Source organism: Rosa chinensis, chromosome 2 (assembly GCF_002994745.2).
Source record: "Rosa chinensis cultivar Old Blush chromosome 2, RchiOBHm-V2, whole genome shotgun sequence".
NCBI lineage: Eukaryota > Viridiplantae > Streptophyta > Magnoliopsida > Rosales > Rosaceae > Rosa > Rosa chinensis.
This window is the reverse complement of record NC_037089.1, coordinates 76314813-76340046: the sequence shown is the minus strand read 5'-3', so window position 1 is coordinate 76340046 and position 25234 is coordinate 76314813. Positions and strand designations below refer to the sequence as shown.

Genomic DNA, 25234 nt, shown 5'->3' with positions numbered 1-25234 from the left:
GACATTATTAGTAGACTTGTATTGGAAAAAATTGTGTAGATACAAAAAAGGGCAAGATTGGAAGTTTTGTGTTTGAGAATAGGAGGTCTAAATACCAATTTAAGAGGTATGAATAGAAGTCTCCTTTATAATTTCAAATACTAGAGACAGTGCTATCAAGCTTAATCCAGCAACCGGCATATACATCATGTAAAATGCAAATGGAAATGTTTTATATTGATGTTAATGGCAAAAGCCAAAACATACACAAGGTTAAATCAAACCGTCATTAAGCAATTACTTTTTTACTATTTAATCCAAACGATGTCCTAAAGTAAAAATCGCAAAAGTCACAATCAAATGCATGTCTTTTCTATGTTCAATATCCAAATGAAACCATATTTCTTCAAAATATCTTGTGGAAGTGCATCCATAATTCAAAGGACCATATCATGCATGACAAAGATATAAGTCTGAGTGGTTAGGGTTAGGCCGTTCCTCACCTAATTAGGAAGGTAATTAACAGATTTAGTAATTGATGATTCTGATGGAGTCATTTGGATTGTTTTGCTATTGCTTTGTGTTATTTCAATTGATCTTGCTCTGTGGGTTTGCTTGAAACACGTGAACGTAATATATCCAATAGAATTGGGCATTGCACCAACAGACCAACTGTGTTTCAAATTGCTTTGTTTTTCTTCATTGTTGAAGTTTTAGTTTTTGAGATCACATTATTCAGTTGAGTTATCTTCCTCTTACGTGATTGTTGGGGCTCCAACTCTTCATAGACCTCTCTCATGAAGTCAGTCACTGAATGGCTTCAAAACCAATCAGTGAATATATCAAGAATAGATTTTGCTTCAACTGATATGGTATATAATTATATATGCATCTGTTCAGGAGCTGTAATGTTCTTGATTGAAGGCGTTTTCGGTTGTATCCTCCGCACATAACTCAGCATCTGCAACGTCTAAGGCGAGGTGTCCACTTATTTGATTTTGTTTTATGATTGCACAACTTAAAAATCCTATCAAAGCTTCCTCCCTGCAAGCATTCAGCTGTTAAAAGTGTTTGACGTGCTTTTGACAAGCAGCAAATTGTCCATCTTGCTGGCGTTCCAACACCAGTTAGTGTAATTTCGCCTGGGATGTGTTGCTTCCTGACGCTTTCCGACTTCTTTTCCTAGCGACTGCTGGCCTGTAGTGGGATTAACTTCAGGCGAAGTCCTTCAGTTGCCTTGAGAATGGAACTTTCCTCCTTCAGCGAATCTGCAACTCGTCAAAGGCTACAGAAGTGCTTGAAATCGACACTGAGCAGTCGATCCAAATCCATTAAAGTAACTCAGTAACTCATGGTTTGAGGTGATATCGATCTGGTTGAGTTTTATTAGTTCAAACTTTTCAGATATGCATGATCTGGTCTCCGGTCAATAGCTTTGGGACTTTGGTTCTTCTTTGGGCTTGGGTTAGGCTTTGGTAAGCAACTAAGCATTGAGGCTGGGCATCAATATAGGGCCCCAACCAACCTACCCCCATAGGTCCATTACTTTTCTGGTTTTTTTTTTTTTTGGACCATAGGACCATAGGTCCATATGTACAATTGCGTGTAGCGAACTAGTTATAACTAATAAGATCAATGTTGAAAAAAAAGAGCTACTCCATACGATCATTGCAAAATTATAGTCTGAAGTGTATTCCCTCACTTTTTCTAAAACTAGAAATAATTTTATCTTTTTCTTTGGTCAACGACACTAGGTATCATCATTTGAGGCACATAATAATGCATTTCTTTTTGACCTCTTTGTTTTTTTTTTTTTTTTTACCACTCTTCTTACCATTAATCCTATCATTACCAAAGCAGCAAAAGCCCCGGTTCTTTAAAAGTGATGTGGAGCTGGTGTTTGTGGTACTGATGTGCGTCAAAGTGGTGCCAATTTTGACTCGAACAAACATATACTCTTAAGAATTTCTTTAGTTGTATAAATTTTGATCAAAAACTGATTTTTAGGTAAATTATCGATTGCAATTGTTGTATAAAGATGAGGATAATGCCCCTTCTCTAAATGTCAATTTTGATGAATTGATTCTATTGTTTATGCTTAGGAAAATTATCAAGGCCTCCAAGTTAATTTCTGAAACAAATGAGATTGGATTTATTTTTATGGTGGATTATGATGCATGAGCCTGAATTGTTTTGGAGGATCATAATCCTAGTTTCCAGCCCAGAAAATCCCAAATAACCTAAAGATTTGACAGAGAGGCCTTTGACAAATTCCAAGAATTTTGGACGTGAACCATTTTAATAAGTTGTACACTTGTACCGGGGCTAAAACTGCTCAAACTGAAAGCCTCAACCCTAAAAACAACTTTGACCTTCCATTCCGATTTGCAAACCCCACTTATCCTATAATATTTCGCGCAAGTCTAGTTGAGCGCCAAAACCTTCCGCCTTTACCAAAATAACCCTGCTCGGCTGTTTGTAAGATTCTATACCCGTATGGATAACCCACCGTTCGACCAAAAAGACAATTACACCCTTCTCATATACCCCATGTTGCATACAGTAAATACATATTGCAGTAATTTTGCAACTTTCTTGGAGGATAATACAAGGGTTTATAAGTTTCCTTTTTTTAGAAGCTAACCTCTGATGTTTTTATTTTTTTAATGTAATCTAAAAACTTTATTTTATCTTCATTTTTATTTTTATGGAAATTCAACAATATATGAAAAGTCAAATTTACACATGATGTTACACATTTTTTTAGGATAGCAATAAGAGATATTATCTAAGTAAATTCATATGTTCTCGAAAAATAGGGTGAGCAACTGAGAGCTTTACATTAAAAAAAGTTAAACTCATAGCTCAATTCAACAGTTGTGGTCACTTCACTCAATAATAATTTCCGGATTTTTAAGCCCAATAAATTTTTCATTTTTCCTTCATTGGTAAATAATATTGAATAATAGGAAGATTAATAAAGACCATCAATTCGTCAATATGAATTCAATCACGAAAAATTTAAATTCAAAGTCTAACGATTACATAAAAATTAAAAAAGAAAGAGTAACCGTTATCAAACAAAAAAAGCAAGGTGGTATTCAATAACATTTTCATCATATATTTTCATTTTTGAAAATAGGGTGAGAATGCATTTGACAACCTATTCTCAAAACGTGAAATATAAAAATAGAAAATATTTTCAGTTTACTCGTAGAAATTGAAAACACTAATTTGACTTTTTTCACTTTTTCTTTCTCTCAATTTAGAAAATATGGAGATTTTTTTTTTGACACTAAACTACTGTATGTAATTTAAAATTAAAAAAAATACAATTTTGTTTTTTCATTTTTATTTTAAAAATCATTTTTAATTTTTTTTTCAAAAACAGGCTCTATACAAATTGTATATATATTATTTTGTAAAAGAACCTAGTTGAATAACATTGGACTTCAAAGTTAAAAAAAATGGTTTTATTGATAATTTGCTATAGGCATGTTCATTATAATTATAATATTTTCTAATTTCTAATTTACCATCCCAGTGCTGCCCGTTGCCCGATCCGCATATCCATAATTCGCGACCTCATGAAACGTGGACCAATACGGCCAAGGCTATTTTAGTACTTTGGCAAAGTCTCACGCGACTCTCTCACAAATTCACAATACTTTATAAAATTAAAACGAAAAAAGGAGAAGAAAAAAAATTAATAGCACGGAGAGAGGTCCTCGTCTTTCCTTCAGACCGAGAACTGCAACAAGAGAGAGACGAACGCACAGAGACAGAGAAAGCCCAGAGAGATTTTCCTCAGAGAGATAAATTGGGTCCGAGCTTTTCCCTTGTCGCTTTTTCTCGATCTATCTTCATTCACTCTATTTCCTCACGCGCCTCTTCGCCTCGCAGCTCTATTTCGCAGCCGATCTATTCACTGAGCTCCTTCAATTTCACGGTAATTTCCTCCCCCTTGGATTTCAATTCTTCTTTTTTCTGTTCGAGTTTCCGGGATAGGGTTTTGATTTCCGAAGCTTAATGGATTCAGAGGCTAATCCCTGGGTTTGGTTTTATGGATGAGTGTCCTTGACATTGGAAACCCTACATTGGGGTGGTAATGATTGGTTTGTTGAATTTGTGGAAAATAGGGTTTTGAACAGGAGCGGGGATTCCCGGGCCGGAGCGGAGACGAAGCGAATTGCAGTATGAGCATCGATAGCCCCGGGGAAGGGGAGAATTAGGGTTTTGAAATTCGGCCAAGAGGTTGGGATTTCCATGGGCGATGGAGGAGTCGCATGCATGCCTTTGCAGCATAATATCATGGACAGGTTTCCAATTCCGGAGAAGACTACGCTTTGCGGAGGCAATACTAATACTAATGCTACTACTACTACTACCACCACCGCTAACAATGGCTTCAATTCCAAGCCGGTTGTTAAGAAGAAGGTAATGAAGATCAAGAAGAGGATTGTCAGGAAGCCCAAGGCAAAAAGCAACAGTAACGTAGAGTCGGGGAAGAGTGAGCTGGGATTGGTTAAAGGTGAGAAGAGTGATACTACTAAGGAAGCAGAGAACAGTGGTGGTGCCAAGGAAGCAGCCGAGAAGGAAGCTGAGAACAGTGCTGCTCAGCAAGTTGAGAACGTCGAAAATAATGGTGAGGATAAGAAGGAGGAAGTGGAAGAGGGTGAATTGGGGACTTTGAATGGTGAATTTGTTCCGGACAAGTGGCGGAGAAGCGAGGTTGAGAAGGAGGAGATTGGGGGTGAGAAATGGAGGAGAAGCGAGGTGGAGAAGGGAGAGTCTTTTTCTGGGAAATGGCGTAGAGGTGATGCAGAGAAGGCAGATATATATCCCGAGAAGAGTAGAAATAGTGAAGCTGAATTCGGCTCGTGGAGACCACCCAAGGATGAAATTGAAAGAGGTGAGTATATTCCAGATAGATGGCAAAAAGGAGAGCTGGCCAGAGATGACTACAGTAACCGAAAAATGCCCGCCAGGTACGATATGGGTGGGAGGGGCAGGGGAAGGGGCTGGAAATTTGAGTCCCCTTCTGGCAAGTATCCAAATGATGACGGGTTTAGAAGGAAAGAATATAGTAGAGGTGGGGGTCAGCACAGCAAGAGTACTTTCAGGTGGGATAGTGGCCAGGAGAGGAATACGAGGATCAGTTCCAAAATTGTTGATGATGAGGGTGTCTACAAGAATGAGTACAGCAGTGAGTACAGCAATGGTAAGTATCAAGCAAAGGATTACTCTTCTGTTAATCGGTTGAAGAGGTATGGTCCTGATTCAAATAGTAGTGAGCGGAAGCACTATGGAGATTATGGGGATTATGCGGGTTTAAAAAGTCGCAAGCTTTCTGATGAAAGTAATCGCTCTGCTCACTCTGAGCATTATTCACACCGTTCTGGGGAGAGATCTTATCGAAATCCTTCTTTTAGACCAGCATCAGACAAGTACTCTTCCAGGCACTATGAACCTACTTTGTCTTCCAGAGTGGTTTATGACAGGCATGGGCGAAGTCCAGGTCTCTCTGAGCGGTCCCCACGTGACAGGTCCCGGTATTATGATCACCTGGACCGGAGTCCAGTGCGCCGTGAGAGATCTCCATATGATCTAGAGAGGTCCCCTTATGGCCGTGAGAAATCACCATATGGCCGTGAGAGATCTCCATATGGTCATGAGAAATCTCCGTATGTACGTGATAAATCTCCACATGTTCGTGACAGATCTCCATATGTTCGCGACAAGTCTCCATATGCTCGCGAGAAGTCACCATATGGACGTGAAAGATCTCCATATGTTCGTGACAGATCTCCTTATGTTCTGGAGAGATCTCCATACGAACGGAGCCGTAATTATGATCACAGAAACCGCAGTTTGTCTCCACAAGATCGACCTAGGTACCATGATCGCAGGGATCACACCCCAAACTATTTGGAGCGGTCACCACGTGGTGACCGGGGTAGAGCTTCTAGTTATAGAGGTACAGGCCGCAAAAGTGGAGCAAGTGATAGGCGCAACTCCCAATATAAAGCGCACGAAGATAAGCTGGTGCAGAAGGATCCCACGGGAACGGACTCAAATTCCTCTGCCAAAGAATGTCAGGATAGAAGCAGTGTTCTTGACATTAATGGAACTGTGGAGACAAACACCAATTCTGAGTCTCACAAAGAAGAACCGTCTCAAAGTCCAAATATAAATTGCAAAGAAACTTCTCATATTAGTGCAGCCCCTCCTGAAGAGCTGCCTTCTATGGAAGAAGATATGGATATATGCGACACACCACCACATGTCCCAGTGATTGCTGATTCATCCACAGGGAAATGGTTTTACCTTGATTATTATGGTGTGGAATGTGGGCCTTCCAAATTATGTGAGCTTAAAGCACTTGTTGAAGAAGGAGCTCTGATGTCCGATCACATGGTCAAGCACTCAGACAGTGATAGGTGGGTAACTGTTGAAAATGCAGTTTCGCCATTGATTACCGTAAATTTTCCATCCATTGTATCGGACTCGATAACTGGACTAGTAAGCCCTCCAGAAGCTCCTGGCAATCTATTGGCAGATATTGGACATACTGGGCACTATGGTACTCAGAGTGGGAGTTTACCGGGGTTGTGTGCAGATGTTGCTTCTGAGCCTCTAGAAGATTTGCACATTGAAGAAAGGGTTGGGGCTCTGATGGAAGGTTTAACAGTTATTCCTGGCAGGGAACTTGAAGCTGTTGGAGGTATGCCTTAGTATTATTATTATTATTTTTTTTTCAGACAAGAAAACTGTTGACTATCATTTTACAATCCACACTCTATCTTTCCCTTTTTAGTAACTTAAATTTTGTCTTTTATAAGAATTTCAACCAAAAAAGGAAAGGAGTGTTGATTGCAAATTATGGAGTGTGAATTTCGTTCTCCTGAGGTTATGTTGTGAAAGCTTATACCTTTTTTCTCATTTTGCAGAAGTTCTGCAAATGTCATTTGAATCTGCTCAACTGGAAGTATGGGGAAACAGTGAAGGTACGCATAGATTGGAATTGTTTACTCATCGATTTGCAATATATTTTATATTATTATTTTATGTATACTATTATTAAGAGAAGAGGATTTGCAATATATTTTATATTATTATTTTATCTATACTATTATTAAGAGAAGATCTTGGCTTTGTTAGCCAAAGTTAGTGTGAAAAGACAAAAAAAATCCTTAGACCTTATATTAATTTTAGATAATTTTTAATAATTGAGGGGTAGTATGGTAAATGGCACAATTAAAAATTATGTAAAAAATAAAATAAATAATTTTCAGATAGTTAACTACCTATATCTGCAATAACCACCCATAATTTCAGATAACTTCCCATTTTTTTCTCAATATAATAATTATAAAAATTTTACACATGCAGAGAGCATGTGAGCAGAAAACTAGTGTGTGTGTGTGTGTATATATATATATATATTTCTTTTCCAAGTTCAATTCTTTATCTTCCTATATATTCATACTTCTATGGACAAGCTCTAAGACTACAGCACATGTAAGTTAAGTGGGATGACAAATTGATGTTTTGACACTATATATGTGAGTTAAATAGGACTTGAAATTACATTTTGGATTGAAATATTTACAGTTGGAATTACACAAGTTATGAGATGTACAATTGTTGAATTTGCATTTATCTTTTTGCCTGAACATATGCATTTCACGACATTCAGGTCTCTCTCAAGGTCATATCGGTGAACAGAATGATCAGAAAACTGAGGAACCACGATTTTCTGACATTAAAATGAAAGAAGCAGCAGAAATAGGGTTGACTTTACCCTCTGACAAAGATGCTTTTTCTTGTGGTGATTCCGGTGACTGGTTTTCTGGTCGATGGTCATGCAAGGGTGGTGATTGGAAAAGGAACGAAGAAGGTGTGCAAGATAGGTCTTCTAGAAAGAAACTTGTTGTCAATGATGGTTTCCCATTATGCCAGATGTCAAAATCTGGGTATGAAGACCCTCGATGGCAAAGAAAAGATGAACTGTATTATCCTTCACAGAACAGAAGGCTTGATCTACCTACTTGGGCTTTTTCATGTCCAGATGATGCTAATAGAGTGTCTCAAAGTAAGCCAACTGTTATAAAAGGAGTAAAAGGAACTATCCTTCCGGTAGTCAAGATAAATGCATGTGTTGTAAAAGACCACGGTTCATTTGTTTCTGAGCCGCGGATAAAAGCACGAGGAATGGAAAGGCATCCTTCAAGGTCTGCTCGGTCATATTCCGCAAGTAGTGATGGCAAGAGATCATCTGGCGATGGTGATTCTCAAATGAAACCAGTAGGTGACCGAGGCTCAAAGGGATCTTCCAAATGCGTTTCCTCCATTAAAATCCCCAAAGACCGTATTGGCACAGTTGATGACTTGCAATTGCATTTGGGAGACTGGTACTACCTTGATGGTGCTGGGCATGAACGAGGACCTTCATCATTCTCTGAGCTACAGGCCTTAGTTGATCAAGGAGTGATCCTGAAACATAGCAGTGTGTTCCGGAAATTTGATAAAGTCTGGGTTCCAGTTACCTCTGCCATTGAGACTTCTGATGCTACCAAAATGAATAAGGAGAAGAACAGAACCTCAAGTAATTTTTCAGGGCAATCTCAAAGTGCTACACTTGCAGAATCAAAAACAAATTTGAGTTGGTTGCAGAATCTGCACCCTCAGTTCATTGGTTATACATGTGGAAAGCTTCATGAATTGGTGATGAAATCTTATAAAAGTCGGGAGTTTGCTGCAGCCATAAATGAGGTTTTAGATCCATGGATTAATGCAAGGCAGCCAAAAAAAGAGTTGGACAAGCACATGTACTGGAAAGCAGGTATGCTACCACTAAAACTTTCCATTTTCTCTTGCTTTTTCTGAGCAAAATTTATTCAGGTAATAGTAATTTGGAGTTTTTATCATGTTTTGATGCTCAGTAATTATGGACATATGATTGTTTGTTTGTCTTTTGCTTTGTGTGAACATCTCTACATCTCTGCATTAGAGAAATGCAGTATGGTACTAGGATACAGAAGTTGAAACTAAAATGAGAATTGTATATGGCCTCCATTCAGCTATTATTGACTCGCTGCGTACTTGTGAAGAGATTTTGGTGCAGCAGCTTATTAAAATTTTAACTAATTTAGTTACATCTATGTTTCTTTTTTTTCATATCTCCTTGTGACAGGTGGTGATCCATAATATATAGCATGATTTGTGTGCTATGTAATGTAGTCATAGCTATTATTTGATGTACCTTTTGTCTTTGTTTCTGTTTCTGTACTTTATTTCATGCAAGTTTTCTTTTTCTAAAGGTGAAGACTATTTTCTTCGGTCACGATCGTGCTTGATCTTAACCTTTTTCTGTTGAGGACTGTCATGGACAGTTTTGTATATAGACATATTTGTTTTTGTTAGTCCAATTTGCCATTTACATCCCGCATACTCGCACATTTTTGATATATTGATTGCGCTTCTTTCTTGCCTTGTCTCCTTTGACCCATACTCTCATAGGTTTATCCTGTACATATGATTTGTTTGTAGTTACATTTCCTTTCATCTTCTTTTGATATTCAATATGAAGTTTCATTCTATCCACATTAATTTACTTGTGATAACTGCAGATGGTGATGCACGTTCTTCTAAAAGAACTCGGTTGCTGGTTGATGAAAGTGAAGAAGACTATGACGCAGAAGAGGACTTGCAAACAATAGAAAAGGATGATTCCGCATTTGAGGATCTAATTGGTAATGCTTCTTTCTTCAGAGAAGACAGCTTGAGTTATGGATCAGAGATGGCAAGCTGGGGTTTATTGGATGGACATGTGCTGGCACGGGTCTTTCATTTTTTAAGATTGGACATGAAATCTCTTACCATTGCTTCTCTGACTTGTAAGCACTGGAGAGCTGCGGTCAGTTTTTACAAGGATATTTCAAGACAGGTAGACTTGTCATCCTTGGGTCCCAACTGCACCGACTCCATGATTGTGAAGATTATGGTAAGCTTTGCTCTTTTTTGGCACTGCATATGCTGGAATTATATTCACTTCCTCTTGAATTTAATGTTATTTTGTGCTTGCAGAGTGGTTATGGCAAAGAGAAGATTAATTCTATGGTTCTAATTGGTTGCACAAACATCACTCCCCACACTCTTGAAGAGATTCTTGGTTCACTTCCTTGTCTATCTACCATAGATATTAGGGGTTGCAACCAGTTTGGTGAGTTGGTCATTAAATTTCAGAACCTGAACTGGATTAAGAGCCGAAGCTCACGTGGTACAAAGATACATGATGAATCCAATTCAAAATTAAGGAGTCTGAAATATATCAGTGAGAAATCTTCTTATGTTTCGAGAAGTAAGGTTCTGGGTAATGATATGGATGATTTTAGTGAACTCAAAGTGTACTTTGATAGTGTGGATAAGAGAGACTCAGCTAATCAATCATTCCGGGGAAGTTTATACAAACGTTCAAAACTATTTGATGCTAGACGGTCCTCATCCATTCTATCTAGGGATGCTCGTATGAGGCGGTTGTCCATTAAGAAATCAGAAAATGGTTATAAGAGGATGGAGGAATTTGTTGCTTCAAGTCTGAAGGACATCATGAAGGAGAATACATCTGATTTCTTTGTACCCAAGGTATTGGCAGTCGCTTTTTTTTTATAATATTTTTTTATCTTTTTCTTGGATGTAGTTGATAATGTCCAGTGTACTTAAAAAAAATTAAATGTATTCTTTCTTCTCTTGGTTGACCAGGTTGCTGAAATTCAAGATAGAATGAGAAATGGGTATTACATTCGCCGAGGATTGAGTTCTGTGAAGGAGGATATCAGTCGAATGTGCAGGGATGCAATTAAGTAAGTTCTTTTCAATTTCTGTCCCAAGTGATACAAGTCTCACATTCTTTCTCCCTCCTCTCTCTCTCTCTCTCACACACATATACTCTATTGTTTTCAGAGCAAAGAATCGTGGTGAAGCTGGAGATATTAATCACCTGAATCACATTATTAATTTGTTTATACAACTTGCCACACGTTTGGAAGGGGCTTCCAAGTCTTCTGATGCAAGGGATGAGCTGATCAAGTCGTGGGAAGATGATACATTTGCAGGGGTTTCTTCTGCCTCCAAGAGTAAAAAGAAGCTCAATAAGACGTCTGAAAGGAAGTTGAGGAGTAATGGTTCCTTTATGAATGGTAGTGTGGATAATGGAGAATATGCATCTGATCGAGAAATCAGAAGGCGTTTATCCAAGTTGAATAAAAAATCTATGGATTCAGAAAGTGAAACATCTGATGATCTTGATAGGTCATCTGAAGATAGCAAGAGCAATACCGAGAGTACTGCCTCGGATACAGAAAGTGACTTGGAATCTGGGTCACAGAGTCAACCTGGGCAATCAACAGCAGATGGATGCTTAGCTCATGATGAGGGTTCGGATTCTGTGACTGATGATCGTGAGTGGGGAGCTCGCATGACCAAATCAAGCTTGGTTCCTCCTGTTACGAGAAAATATGAAGTCATTCATGAATATGTTATTGTATCGCATGAAGAGGATGTAAAGCGGAAGATGCAGGTATCTTTGCCGGATGACTATGTTGAGAAGCTTTATTCGCAGAAGAATGGAACTGAGGAGTCTGATATGGAACTTCCTGAAGTCAAGGACTACAAGCCCAGGAAAATGCTTGGAGATGAGGTTCTAGAGCAAGAGGTTTATGGAATTGATCCCTACAGCCATAATCTTTTACTTGATTCCATGCCAGAGGAGTTGGATTGGCCTCTTTTAGAGAAGCATCTGTTTATAGAAGATGTGCTTCTTCGCACCCTGAATAAGGAAGTTAGACACTTTACTGGTACCGGAACTACTCCCATGATCTATCCTTTGCGGCCCGTTGTTGAAGATATTCGGAAAACTGCTGAAGAGGATAGTGATATTCGAACTGTGAGAATGTGCCAGGGTATTTTGAAGGCCATAGACAGTCGCCCTGATGATAAATATGTTGCTTATAGAAAGGTAAATGCACATCATCCATTGCTGTTTCCTGCCTTTTGATTTCTTACTTCCTGGATTTCTCCCATGCCTGTAGTTGACGCTGATTCTTTTATCTTCTGTGATATTAACTTATTACGGTCATAGGGGCTCGGCGTTGTTTGCAACAAAGAAGAAGGTTTTGGAGAAGAAGATTTTGTTGTGGAATTTTTGGGGGAGGTATGGCTGCATGTTTGTTAATGGATTTCTTTTTCCTTATTGAGTTTGTTCATTTTATAATGAACTGCTTTTAGTGTATCCATTCCCAGTTGTTATCCTGAAATTTCAACCCAGTCACTACTAAAAAGAAAATAACATGGTTTCTAAAGTCTATCACGTGTGTCTGGTTTTGTGGGTGGGAAACTGCAATTATGAGTCATTTTAGGCAAGCCATGGTTCTCACTGATTCTTTCCTTGTCCTGTTTTATGTACCATGTGCAAGATCTGATCTTGTTACGGGGGCATCTGATGTTCATTGTGTTTATCAATTATGATAGTTATTACTTAATATTATAGATGAAATGATTTCTTAATAGTTCTTCTGATGTGAATTTTTGGTGTGGACAATCCAATGTTTTGCTAAGAACCCCCTTTACTGCAATCCTTGATGTTGTTATGGGAAAGTTCTTATAACGTGTAGTGATACTGTTTTATTGTGTTTATTCTTTTAGAGTAAAGCTTCTTCTATGTTGATGAAATTCCCTCTTACCGTACTTCAAAATGTTAATTACAGGTATATCCTGTTTGGAAATGGTATGAGAAGCAAGATGGGATTCGTTCTCTGCAGAAAAACAGTAAAGATCCAGCTCCGGAATTTTACAACATTTATCTTGAAAGGCCCAAGGTGCTTTATTGTTGCCTAAGTTTATAGGTAGTTACTGTTTGCTTTGCTGATTTGTACCTGATCGTTGATTGTTATTTGGCAGGGTGATGCTGATGGGTATGATTTAGTTGTTGTTGATGCCATGCATAAAGCAAACTATGCAAGTAGAATTTGTCACTCGTGCCGACCTAATTGTGAAGCAAAGTAAGTTCTATTGTTTTTGTTCTGTTAGTCACCTTACCGTGCTCGTCTCACCATGCATATAGGGAATTTTACAAAGCAGTCCGAAATTGCGGTTTTGTGTTGTAACTGTTACATCCCCATGATATATGGTGCTGCATCGAGTTGACAGTTCTTTTTTGCTACTTGTGTTTTACGTTACCTTTTAGCTTGTACGTAATTACAGCTTTTGTACTTTATGATGTTTAGACTATTTATATATTGGTTTAAGAACAAGTTGCCATTTTAGCATATTTATTTTCTGAATATGCAGTTTTAGATTGCACACGTTTCAATAAGTTTTATAGCACTGCTGTTAAGTCTCTGAGGAAACGCTGGAAATAAAAAGTAGATTGATGTATGCCATCAAGATATGTGTTATTAGCGGTTCTTTATGTTTTTTGCAGGGTACAAGTACCTATAGTAATCAGTTGCATTATAATGCTAAAATTTAGTCTGCCAAATTTTACTAGTTCTATAAACATTTACTGTTTCTTGTGCAGAGTTACTGCTGTCGATGGTCGTTACCAGATCGGTATCTACACTGTACGTAAAATTCAATATGGTGAAGAGATCACATTTGACTACAACTCTGTTACGGAGGTCTGACTCTTTTGCCTATGGGTCTCATGTGTTCCTAGAAATGACTGTATCTGACAATTGAAGTCTATTTTGTGACAGAGTAAGGAAGAATATGAAGCATCAGTTTGTTTGTGTGGCAGTCAAGTTTGCCGGGGAAGTTACCTGAATTTGACAGGCGAAGGAGCATTCCTGAAGGTATTAGAAAGTTAAACCTGCACCTGTTAGGGGAATTAAGCTTTTCTTTTAACCTCGTTATATTGGTGCCCAAAGATAGCTGGTGCAACCAGTGTGAAGTTTTAGTGGTACACTATCTCCATTATGTTTCTCATTCTAATTTTTATCAATGTCTTGCTATTCATCAGGTGCTGAAGGATTGGCATGGAATTCTGGATCGTCATCATCTAATGCTGGAAGCTTGCGAGTTAAATTCAGTATCTGAGGAGGATTATCTTGACCTGGGAAGAGCTGGTTTAGGCAATTGTTTGCTTGGTGGGTTGCCAGATTGGGTGATTGCATATTCAGCTCGTTTGGTATGTTTCCCTCCTGTTTCCTAATTCGCTTGGTTTTAATTTTGAAATCAACAATCATTTATTTTGCTGTTGCTATCATTTTGCTTGAAGGTGAGGTTCATAAACTTCGAAAGAACAAAGCTTCCTGAGGTGATTTTAAAGCACAACTTAGAAGAAAAGAGGAAGTATTTCTCAGATATATGTCTTGAGGTTGAGAAGAGTGACGCGGAGGTTCAGGTGAATTTCTTTGACTCTCTCTCTCTCTCTCTCTCTCTCTTGTGGGTGACATGGGGTTATTATTGCTTATTGCTTGACACAGGCTGAGGGTGTGTTCAACCAAAGGCTTCAGAATTTGGCTGTTACTCTTGACAAGGTAATTGCTGTTTTCAGTTTTATATAAACTAGCCCATCATCATTTTTTGCCTATTTTTTTGTTAAGTATATAATAAAAAGAATTTATTGGGTGGGCTTGCTATTTTATGGTTTATCTACAGTATTATGTGTTTATGACTTTCTGCTTGGTGAAATTTACAGGTGAGGTATGTTATGAGCTCCGTATTTGGCAACCCAAAGAATGCTCCACCTCCACTGGAGAGGTTAAGTCCAGAAGAAGCTGTTGGCTTTGTATGGAAGGGAGAAGGATCAGTTGTTGAGGAACTCCTTCAGAGCATGGCTCCTCATGTGGAGGAACAATTGCTAAATGATCTCAAGTCCAAGATGCTTGCTCATGATCCATCGAGTTCAGATGACATTTGGAAAGAACTTAAAAGATCGTTACTATGGTAAGTGGATGCTTTTCTCTTGCAATGCCTTGAATCTTTACCTTGTAAGCGGTGCTGTCTTCATGGGTTTTATTTCTTTGGAAGGTTGAGAGATGAGGTCCGGAATCTTCCATGTACATACAAGTCTCGGCATGACGCTGCTGCTGACTTGATCCATATTTATGCATACACAAGGTGCTACGTTAGAATACGGGTAAGGTTTTCTAATGAGAACCTCGCAGGTTTCTAACTCAGTTGTGCTCTACTGTTCTGACTAAAAATCATACTTCATTTTACTTTCAGGAATACAAATCAGTAACTTCACCGCCGGTTTACATTAGTCCACTTGACTTGGGCCCCAACTACACTAACAAATCGGGGGCAGATTTTCAGGAGTATTGCAAGACTTACGGGGAGAATTATTGTTTAGGGCAGCTATTTTTTTGGTATAATCAGTCTAATGCAGAGCCAGATTGTAGTATGGCTAGAGCAAGTAGGGGTTGCTTATCATTACCTGATATCGGTTCCTTCTATGCCAAGATTTCGAAACCTACACGGCAGCGTGTTTATGGTCCAAAGGCTGTCAAATTTATGCTTTCAAGGATGGTGAGTCTTTTTTACTTTTTGGTGCTTTTCAGTTCTTGAAATAATATGCTATCAACCCCACTCCTAACCATGCCTTGGTCAAGAGGTATCTTCTATAATGCTTGTCTTCATTGCTTATAAAACTCCAGGACCACTTGTTTAAAAGGATCCGAACATGTAAATAAATAGAGGGTAGACTGATTATTGGTAGCTTAGGGGCTCAACCTACGCGTGAACGTTGTAACTAATAGAACAGATCCTTTTAATGCAGAGAATGGTTTGTCTTATGCGTTAGTTAGTGAGTCTTTTGCGTCTTATCATTTTCTTGACCCGATTTCGCTTGTGATAAATACCATGTTGAACACTGCCCTTATTTACATTTTCAATTGTATTGAAGAGTTACTTTTTAGATTGTGTACCCGTTTTTGTTGACCAACTTAGACTTTCTGTGGAATTTTCGTCAAGTCTTCAGTTTAGAGACTTTCTGGAATGCAAATTTTGTAAGATACATGTTGGAAAGAATGCTTTAAATATCTTGTCTAGAATGTTTTATTACTCAACATAATCTTTCCGGTTTGTGTCTACATGCTGTGTAGACTTGGTTGATAAGTGATATTTTGTCTAATTTTATCTGTTCAAGGATTTAACTAGCGGGAAAGCATTTCTTTTGCTGGATTCAGGAGTCGGGTGGAAACTTGTGTCTGTTTAACTCTGCTTAATATTGTTGGTTGTTTAACTCGGCTATTTTGGTATGTTTCAGGAGAAGCAGCCCCAAAAACCTTGGCCCAAGGATCGAATATGGTCGTTTAATAGCTCCCCAAAAGTTCTTGGCAGTCCAATGCTAGATGCTGTTGTGAATAACTCTTTCTTGGACAAAGAAATGTTGCATTGGTTAAAGCACAGACCTGCAATATATCAAGCTATGTGGGATCGGTGAAGTTTTGCAAGCGTCAGGAACCGGCAGCGGGATAACTGGTCAACGCTTTGTAAATTGTGTTCTGGAATGATTTACGGTTTTAATTTACAGCTTCCCCTTATAAATGTGGGTAGTTGGTAGTCATTCCAAAACATGATTCCTTTCCGCTGCTTTCTCATTCTTGTGTACAGCTCATCTTTGTAATCTGTAATTCATTATTAGCGGTAGAACATTTGTTTTTGGTCCCGTCTAATTTTAGAAAGAAATAGAAAAGGTAGTCCATGGCATTAGCTTTTGTTTTTAGTTTTTTTTTTTCTTCTGTTGAAAAGTACTTGGTGCAATTTAATCCTCTAATTGGGGCCTGTAAATTGTGAAATAAACTCCATTGATTTATCCACACTCTCTGTAACACCAAGCTCAAGGTCAATTACAGTCCAGAAAAACATCTGCATCTCCTGATCTCCATTCATTCCCATTCTGATTTCTGGTTTCCGAGTTAAGCTTGTGTTTACCAGCTTCCTTTGCATCTCCATTCTGATATCTAGAACACTGGAAGCCACATTCTCATTCTGCCTCCGACGCTCGGGCAAAAGTTGGTGTGTGAGACTGTACAGCTTGTAATCTTTTGCGCTAGTTATGAAAATTTTACCATCCCATAGAACATTGACGCTTAATCTCGAAGGTTTAGCATCAATCATTTCACTAAACCTTGCACATTCTTAAGCTATCTGTGGGAAATTGAAGTTTTACTGATCTCGTCGGAAGTCACCTGGAAAGGGGAGCAGCGAGTAACTGAGATACTGTTAATACAAGGATGTACAGGCTCCAGAAAGAATGACAGATTATAATCTCTACATAATCAAGAACAGAGAATATGCATAATATAACAACATTGGTCATGCAGTGAAAACCTCAATTGAGATCAAAATCACTGCGGGGCTGTAACTCAGTGACTCTTGAGAACCCAATGATTCACTAATCAAAACAGATTACACATTTAACTCTGGGATTGCAATGACTGCTGCAATCCTTACTGGACAGACACACTGGTTGTTTTACAAACTGTTTTCAACATGGAACAAAACAGAGCAACAAAGAGACCGACTCTTTTACAACCAAAGGATTGAAACTCAACACTATTTCAATGCAAAAACAGAAACAGAGTAGCCATGTATATATAGCAGGAAGAAGGAATTCCATTCTGTCAAAGTCGCTCGAAGCTTGGTTGGAGTAGGGCCTTATGTTTGGGCAAGACAACAAACTAAGATGGGAAACCCAGCTGCAATTGTCTCCCACTTTGATCTTCGACCGCAAGGTTTCCATAAAGATGAACAAGGCCACCTTAATAGAGTTTGATATTGTTCTTCAGACTTGATCGATCTTTGACAACAAGACCAACACTAATATAATTAAACAATTCTTCTTGCTTTTCGAGTTCATGATTTGGACGGCAAGGTTGTGCATGTGAAGGAGATGAAAGTGGACGACAGTAAAGAGGAAGAGCACACCATGACCTGCAATATTCTTCAGCTTGTATTCTTCTTGACAGCATTATCTCCATAAAGCAATTAAACAATTTATGCTTGCTTGGTCTCCTAGTGCATGTTTAAAAAGCAAAGCACCACACATGCTTTCAACAGCTTTTCTCAAGGAATTAATTAAATAAATCACTTTTGGACTTGACATGGTTAATGTGGAAGAGTTTTGTGGCTGGTGGTGGAATGCCAATAATTTTTGGATACCAACAGATACCCAGCCAAATTTCCTTACAAGACAAAAAATTCCAAGAGGCCATTTCTGTGTTCTGTAAAAAAAAAAACGCAGAGCCACGCCCAGTCCCCACATCGTCTCTTTTGCTCATCAGAAAATGTCTGGGCCCTGAATTCCCCAAAATGCCCTTAAGCTCGTACACCCTCCACGAGATTATCACGTGCCGTGACGTTAGCAGCCAAAGAGACAAACGGTCGACAAGGAAAGCCGGACGGTCTGAGGCCTACGCCTGAAAAAGAGCCCAGTAGGAGTACGGACCCTAGCCACTGAGTAATACCCTCGCCAGTCCCCACGCAACACGTGTGCCCTCGCTATGAATAACGTCCCTGTTCTCGAGGCTATATATAACGAATCTTTATAGGAATTAGGCACAGCCTAGCTCATTTCATTTCTGTGACTCTTTGTCTCTTTCTCAAAATAAAAAATGGAGAAAACAGAGAAAGAGATCTTGATGTCACTGCATCAGGAGAGCAGCAGCAAGTCGCCGGAGGAAACTCAGGCCACCTTCACCGGCATGTTCCCCGTCAACCTCCATTCCATCCTCGCCGCCAACACCACCCAGCCCTTACTCCCTCTCTCCTTGTTCGCCGATAACTACTGCAGCCTCTCCGCTCCCAAAACCGAACCGCCGCTCTTTCACAACCACCACCAGGACCAGCCACCACAATACGGTGCCGTTTCGGCTCAGACGTCGTCCCTCATCGACTACTACTCCATCTTCAACCACCTCCCGGACCTCCTCTCCCTCGACCACTCTCCCTACAAGCGCCCTCGCCTCCTCGACCACCAAACCCTGGCCTCCTCCTACCAGCTCTACCCGACGCCGGCCGAATCTCCGCCGTCTCCCGTGGTGGTGCCACGTGGAAGCAGCCTGGCCCGGAAGAGGCGGCAGACGCTGAGCGACAAGATGCGGTGCCTGCAGAAGCTGCTGCCGTGGGAGAAGAAGATGGACAACGCCACCACGCTCGAGGCGGCGCACCGCTACGTCCGGTTCCTCCAGGCTCAGGTCGCCGCCCTCCAGGCCATGCCCATCGTCGCCTCCGACTCGGCCGGCTCCCTCCCGGTCCTGACACGCGGCGTCGGCGGCGGCAGCGGTGAGGTGGAGGTGCTGTCCACGCTGAGCCGGAGCCAGATGCTGCAAGTGGCGGTGAACTCGCCGGTGGCGCAGATGAGGATGTCGGATCTCGGGAGGTGTGTGTTCTCGGTGGAGCAGCTGGCTCTGCTGAACAAGAAGAGCGTCATCAGGTCTGCCATGGTCTCTGCTTCAGGCCATTACTATCCTACTACTACTACTAGCTTCATTGACTCTTCTGCTTCTGCCTCTACCACTAATTAAGCTTGATTAACTATATAGCCTCTCTGCTAATTTTGCTGCAATCTGCAGGGTTTAGGTTTTCTATTAGGACTAATAATTACTTTTTGAAGTTGGTACGTAAGTCAGTGGGATCAGAATCAGATATGGACAGAAAAATTGCTGGTTTTGGCCCTTTTTGGGTAGTGACTAGTGAGTATTAGGCTATAGCTGGGTACCTAAGGCATATTAGGGGCAGCAGAAGTAGCAGCTAGGTACAAGTTTTGCTTTGAAATTTGAAATGAAGTTGGAAAATTTTGAGAAATTACAAAACTGCGAGTAAGAAATTTTGTCTTGTTTGGTTATGGGTTCTGTGATGGTGACATTGTGCTTGATCTTGATTTCCCTGGCCTAAGAGAAACAAAAGCTGATCTTATGAAGAATTAATATTAATTACTATTTCTGTGTTTTGGCCTCTGGATTCAAATTTACTCACAATTTTTATTCTGTAGTGATATCACAACTCAATTAAAACTTGTCACGTTATGTAAAATTAATTAAATATTTAAAATATAGTTTTTTAATAAAACATCATGATAAACTATAATTATGTTTTATAACACATAGCAGTTTTGTATTGAGTGGTGGTATCATCACCAAAGAATTGGTGGTGAGCAAATTTGAATCCCTCCAACTCCAAGTTCACACTTGTTTTAATTCCATGTTGTTTTCCCATGTGTTTGGGCCTATCATGCACTTTTTTAGGGGACCTCATTATTTCTTGGCTTCAATGGGCCTATCATGCAATCTTTTCCTTGCCCAGTTTGCTGGGTCATCAGTTTCTAGGATTCATCTGGGCCTAATAAAGATCGAAGAATGTTCTGCACATGAGCCCATATTACAATTTGGTGGATTCACAAACTTGGAAAACCCAACTAATGCTCGCAGATTTGAGAATATCGAGTCCCCAGCGCGTTTGTATCAGAAATATTTTGGTTTCTTCTGGCAGTCATTTTTGACAAACTGTGAAGAACTTTGACTTTTTGCCCAAGTGCCAAGGAAAATAGATTGGTCTCAAGCCGTTGAATCTTCATTGAATCATTGTAGAATAGAAATGGACTGATGCTTAGCCACTTATACAACTTCGCCAGCATGATAAATCTGTACTGCCGAGTCACAAAAAAAATATTGAAGATAAACGATGGCCGACAACTATTTTATTGATAAAAATATATATTAGAAAACACTGTTTGCTGATGAAACAATTAGAGATTTTAATATAAAAAAATGTAAAAAAGTTTATTTTGAATTGAAACACATTCTAAAAATCATACTTTACCAATGGTGAGAATAAGAAACATGACATACGAACAACTGTAGAATGTAATGGAATGTCAAAAGATTTTTCTTGTACCATAAGCTCAACATTTATAGAGCATGCTTTTTAGAATGTGTTCAAATTGAGGGAAACACCGAAACATCAAACAAATTTTTTTCAATGAATTTTATTGTTTTCTGACTTTGTAAAATTAATTGTAAAAATAATTTTTGTCATCGTTTTTTAGTTCCGTCAACCATGATTGATTTCTCTCTTAGAGTGAGTCGTTCTTGAGAGGGAGGAGGATGATCTCGAGGTTAAGGTTTTTATAATTCATAGCTCATATGCACTTGGAAATCCCCAGTTAGTACCTCTCGGGATTCGACTAATTGCTTATTATAAAATCGAATTCTCTTTCCTTCTCCAAGGTCAGAAAATTTGGAACACGTTCCTCTATAGAATGATTAGAATCCGATGGATGCCCTAAAGGCTAAAGTTAAGGTTGCATGAGTGTGGGTTGAGATCGACTAGAGAGATCGAACTCGATCTTTTAGTCTATCTGAATGATTTGGTCTACGTACTATTGCTATGTACATTAATGTGTGAAAACGCGACTACAATTTCTGAGGCCTGCACAGAAAACAAATGATGAGACAAGACCTGTTGGTGCAAAATCCAAATGAATATATGGTGTTCGATTAAAAGCTTTCATATTATAAGTCAAAAAGCTAGGTCCTGGATCGAAGAATTACCCACCGATATTCATCTTGGGCAGCGGGCTAGGGCATATAGAGATGCTTAGGCACGCTCCTCCATGAGCTGGTTTATACTCTACTTTCCTTGCTCCTCCATCAAAGGAATCCAACACCGAAAAAGAAGAGAAGAGAAAGAAGACCCAAAAGCAAACTAAAGCTAAAGCTTGAGCACTGTGTTGACAAAAGAAGCTTTTCTTCCCACTTATCCCACCTAGCTAAGCCAATCCATTCTCTCCTTGCTTTACTACATCCCCTTTTTCATACATATAAAAATACCCCTTACTCGATCTTCAATTTGCTCCCAGTTTTCTGAGCTTTGTTTCTTGCCTTAAAACTAGCGGAATACATCAGAGTGGAGAGAAAGAGCGTGAGAATGGTTAAAATAGGAGGCATCTTTGTCTGTCTCTTGATTGTGGCCATGGACATCGGAGCTGGGATTCTCGGCATCGAAGCTGAACTTGAACAAAACAAGGTATGTGTATATTGACTCCTCCACTCTTTCAATACCATTTTTGATCTCTGTCCCTGTTTGTCCTCATAATCAAATTATATATCTAAAGGTTATCGATCGAGTTTGTACCTGAGAGTAGCCAAACGGGACAATTATCTTAGGCTTTCAACTTCTTAAGATATTGAAATGTATCTCTTTTTGTATTTACTCTATCACGTGACGAACTGTACGTATAGAATGTCAATTTTAAAGTTCACCTCGGACCCTTGAAATCAATACGAATTAGGCTAATTTTGTTTTTTCAACCATTTTCTTCTTTCTTCATGTTTAGCTTGATCCGCTTAAAAAATTGACTCCTCATTTGTAACTTCAAACTAATATTCCAATTTTTCCTTAATTTCCTGAATAGGTGAAACAATTAAGGTTATGGATCTTTGAGTGTAGAGAGCCAAGCCATCCGGCATTCAAGCTAGGGTTAGGTGCAGCAGGACTTCTGGTTCTTGCTCATGTCATTGCTAACTTGCTTGGTGGCTGCAACAATTGCATTTGCTCTCAAGAAGAGCTCCAAAAGGCTCCTCCTAATAGACAACTCTCACTCGCATGCCTCGTCTTCACCTGGTATATATGGTTAATTAGAATTAATTTCTAATTAATTAATTAAACTAGATCACTGTTAATTTCTCGTTCTTAATCTGATCAATGTGTTTGTGATTGATGATGATCAGGATCATTCTGGCCGTTGGATTGTCGATGCTGGTGATAGGGACTTGGTCGAACCACAAGTCAAGAGCTTCATGTGGTTTCACACACCATCATTTTCTTTCCATCGGAGGCATCTTGTGCTTTGTTCATGGCCTGTTTTGTGTGGCATATTACATTACTACCACTTCGACCGACTAATTAGTGATTAGTAGCATTAACTAAGCATGCTTTAAGGATTGTTTGTTCTTTTTTCAACTTTACTAATCCATCGCTTTCTATTTCCTAACTCTGAAACGACAATTCTCCCCTCCGGTGAAACTTACCATTTGCGATATTCTCGACTATTTGTACACTGCTCTCTTTCATTTTTATTATTTAACAAACAACTTCAAAGAAGAATTTGAGTATAAGAAAATGTTCTTAGTCGTTACAATTGCGAACAAAACTTCGACCCGCACCCATAATCTCAAAATAACTTTACTAAAGATGGGGAAAAATAAAGAAAAACACATTATTGGAGGTCTTAATTATATAGTCGTAACAACCGCAATGATGACTCTCGCCATGAAAAATGTTGGTCCATTGGGACACTCCATGAATAACAGAGCATTTCATAACTTATCGAAGACACTCCAACTACAACGAACACATGCAGATTGGGAATTTTTTTTTCCTACTTAATTAACACTAGACTTGAAAGAGAATGCCAGAACTAACTGCACGATGGGATCAAGGACCGCATACAGAAATTGAACCAACTTATCAATTGGTGGTGATGGAGCAAAAGATGAGATACACAACTATTTTAGGATGAATAATTTTACATGGGGTACATGCAGAAAGAACAAATCGTAAGATGTATATAGAATTGTTCATGCAAGCTTTCGTATTATGCCTCCTTTTTTCAATATTAGACTGATGATCACGATTTACTTTATTTTTTGTTACATCGGAGGCAATTAAACTATTGACCACGACTTCCCATCCTCTTCCATCACTTAGGCTAACCCAAAAGGCTTTATTTTGTTTTTTTTTTAATAACTGGTATTTCATTGTTTGCTACATAGAAGAAGACTGAAGCTCCTCTCCTCAAAGCTAACTTAGTTCTCCTACTATAAATTGCACATACATGGTTACTTGATCTAGTCAGATGCATGCGCTCCCTTTATGTTCTACGGTTTTATTAATTAATAGTCAAGACTTGAGAGTGTTGAGAATCAAAAGTATTTCATCATAAGAATGCAGTGTAACGTGTCTTAATTGTAGAGGTTAATTGAATTAGAAAGCTTAGCTGGTTATTCTAGTATAAGACTCGCTTAGTATTTTCTAAATTTTCTTTGTAACTAAGACAGGAGGTTAAGGCCATTCATGGCTTCCATTTTGCGACTCTACAGGGTTTAGGGGTTTGTTATGGGAGGGCCGCCGTTTGGCCCTTTCTAAAAACAATATAGGTATACCGCATAAAGTGACGTCACTGTATTAAAAAAAAAAGTGAGGTCACTGTATATATGTTTTGGACGTACGGTGGTCCATCACCAATGAGTACGTAGTAGGGACGCCAATAATTTTCCATCTTTGACCAGTATCAATTATTTTCCCTTTTTTGTAGTCAGGAAATTTTCAATTGCGGCCAACTCAACAAAAGAAGAAACAAAAGGACTGATTATATGTCATGATGAATCCTAATATTATGATTATACAAACCAACTTCATAGTACGAGTGGAACCAAACAAAATGCCTTTCATAGACTATTTAGCGATACCATGAAATTTATTTGCAGTTATGTTTCAATGAGTTAACAAATTGTCACTACTACAAAAGTCGAAACACACAACACTCATCACACAACAGAACTAAAATCTGCTGTTGTGTGTTAACACAAACTCTATCATACAACGGTACAAATATGTTTCTGTTGTGTGAATATAAGTAAATTGAAATTTTTTTTAGGAAGATATTGCACAACTGAATTAAGAAGTTTCCGTTGTGTGAATGTGAGGCGTAGATGGAGGGAAATGAGCACATAATTCCCTCCCAGAAGGAGCTCAATTTGAATTATTCACACAACAGTTTTTTTTATGTCTGTTGTGTAATGGAATGTTGCATGAACTTTGAGAAATTCTCTAGGTACACCTAGTGGAAGTTGCACAAATTTGTACAACAGATTGTCATAGTTCTGTTGTCTGAGCATGGAAACAAATTGCACAGCGCGGCAAAGTTTCACTCAAATGAAATTCGTAGTCACAGGCAGAAAATTTTCCCTCTCAACTTGCTTTGTAATCATGTACTCATACAACGGTCCATTAATGTTCTGTTGTCGGAGAAACTTGAAGTCTCCCACTAAACAACTTAAGTAGTCTTCATTGAAATCAACAGTCTCGACTCTCGACCAGGGTTTACTCCACATTTCTTCTGCCACCTCTCGACTCCCACCATTCTTCCGTTCCCAATATCCCTCTCTCTGTCTCTGTCTCTCTCTCTCCCTCCCCAAATCTCCCCCAAATTTTTTGATCTTTGGCCCTAAATCTTCGACCTGTC

The 25234-nt window shown here is 39.0% G+C and overlaps 3 protein-coding genes across 4 annotated transcripts; all 3 read left to right on the top strand.

The window, feature by feature from the left end:
• The first annotated feature begins 3672 nt into the window (after positions 1-3672).
• Positions 3673-16710, top strand: LOC112187300 (histone-lysine N-methyltransferase ATXR3). Of its 2 annotated transcripts, XM_040514689.1 has the most exons (21): positions 3690-3803; positions 3883-3928; positions 4119-6703; positions 6930-6986; positions 7679-8824; positions 9612-9985; positions 10069-10626; positions 10744-10844; positions 10945-11998; positions 12122-12193; positions 12747-12857; positions 12940-13040; positions 13559-13658; positions 13737-13832; positions 14000-14167; positions 14258-14383; positions 14466-14519; positions 14681-14928; positions 15013-15121; positions 15211-15513; positions 16253-16710. In XM_040514689.1, exons 3-21 carry the CDS (start codon positions 4246-4248, stop codon positions 16427-16429), a joined length of 7413 nt encoding a protein of 2470 aa, XP_040370623.1. In that variant the 5' UTR covers positions 3690-3803; positions 3883-3928; positions 4119-4245; the 3' UTR covers positions 16430-16710. The 2 variants fall into 2 exon arrangements, with proteins under 2 accessions (XP_024181811.1, XP_040370623.1); XM_024326043.2 differs by having other exon boundaries at positions 3673-3928.
• Positions 16711-18602: 1892 nt separating this feature from the next.
• On the top strand, positions 18603-19514 carry LOC112185031 (transcription factor bHLH117). Its single transcript, XM_024323241.1, has one exon. The coding sequence runs from the start codon at positions 18603-18605 to the stop codon at positions 19512-19514; it is 912 nt and encodes a 303-aa protein (XP_024179009.1).
• A 1889-nt stretch (positions 19515-21403) lies between these two features.
• LOC112188845 lies at positions 21404-23064 on the top strand. The gene is made up of 3 exons (XM_024328069.2): positions 21404-22014; positions 22403-22611; positions 22719-23064. Exons 1-3 carry the CDS (start codon positions 21916-21918, stop codon positions 22891-22893), a joined length of 483 nt encoding a protein of 160 aa, XP_024183837.1. The 5' UTR covers positions 21404-21915; the 3' UTR covers positions 22894-23064.
• Positions 23065-25234: the final 2170 nt, after the last annotated feature.

What these genes read in the sequence shown, in the direction of transcription:
- LOC112187300 (XM_024326043.2), top strand. Translation starts at nt 4,246, where the DNA reads ATGGGCGATGGAGGAGTCGCATGCATGCCTTTGCAGCATAATATCATG. An exon ending in GCGAAGGAGCATTCCTGAAG is followed by an intron (nt 13,833 to 13,999) that starts GTATTAGAAAGT and finishes GCTATTCATCAG; the next exon opens with GTGCTGAAGGATTGGCATGG. An exon ending in TGGCTGTTACTCTTGACAAG is followed by an intron (nt 14,520 to 14,680) that starts GTAATTGCTGTT and finishes TGAAATTTACAG; the next exon opens with GTGAGGTATGTTATGAGCTC.
- LOC112185031 (XM_024323241.1), top strand. Translation starts at nt 18,603, where the DNA reads ATGGAGAAAACAGAGAAAGAGATCTTGATGTCACTGCATCAGGAGAGC.
- LOC112188845 (XM_024328069.2), top strand. Translation starts at nt 21,916, where the DNA reads ATGGTTAAAATAGGAGGCATCTTTGTCTGTCTCTTGATTGTGGCCATG. An exon ending in CTGAACTTGAACAAAACAAG is followed by an intron (nt 22,015 to 22,402) that starts GTATGTGTATAT and finishes TTTCCTGAATAG; the next exon opens with GTGAAACAATTAAGGTTATG. An exon ending in GCATGCCTCGTCTTCACCTG is followed by an intron (nt 22,612 to 22,718) that starts GTATATATGGTT and finishes GATGATGATCAG; the next exon opens with GATCATTCTGGCCGTTGGAT.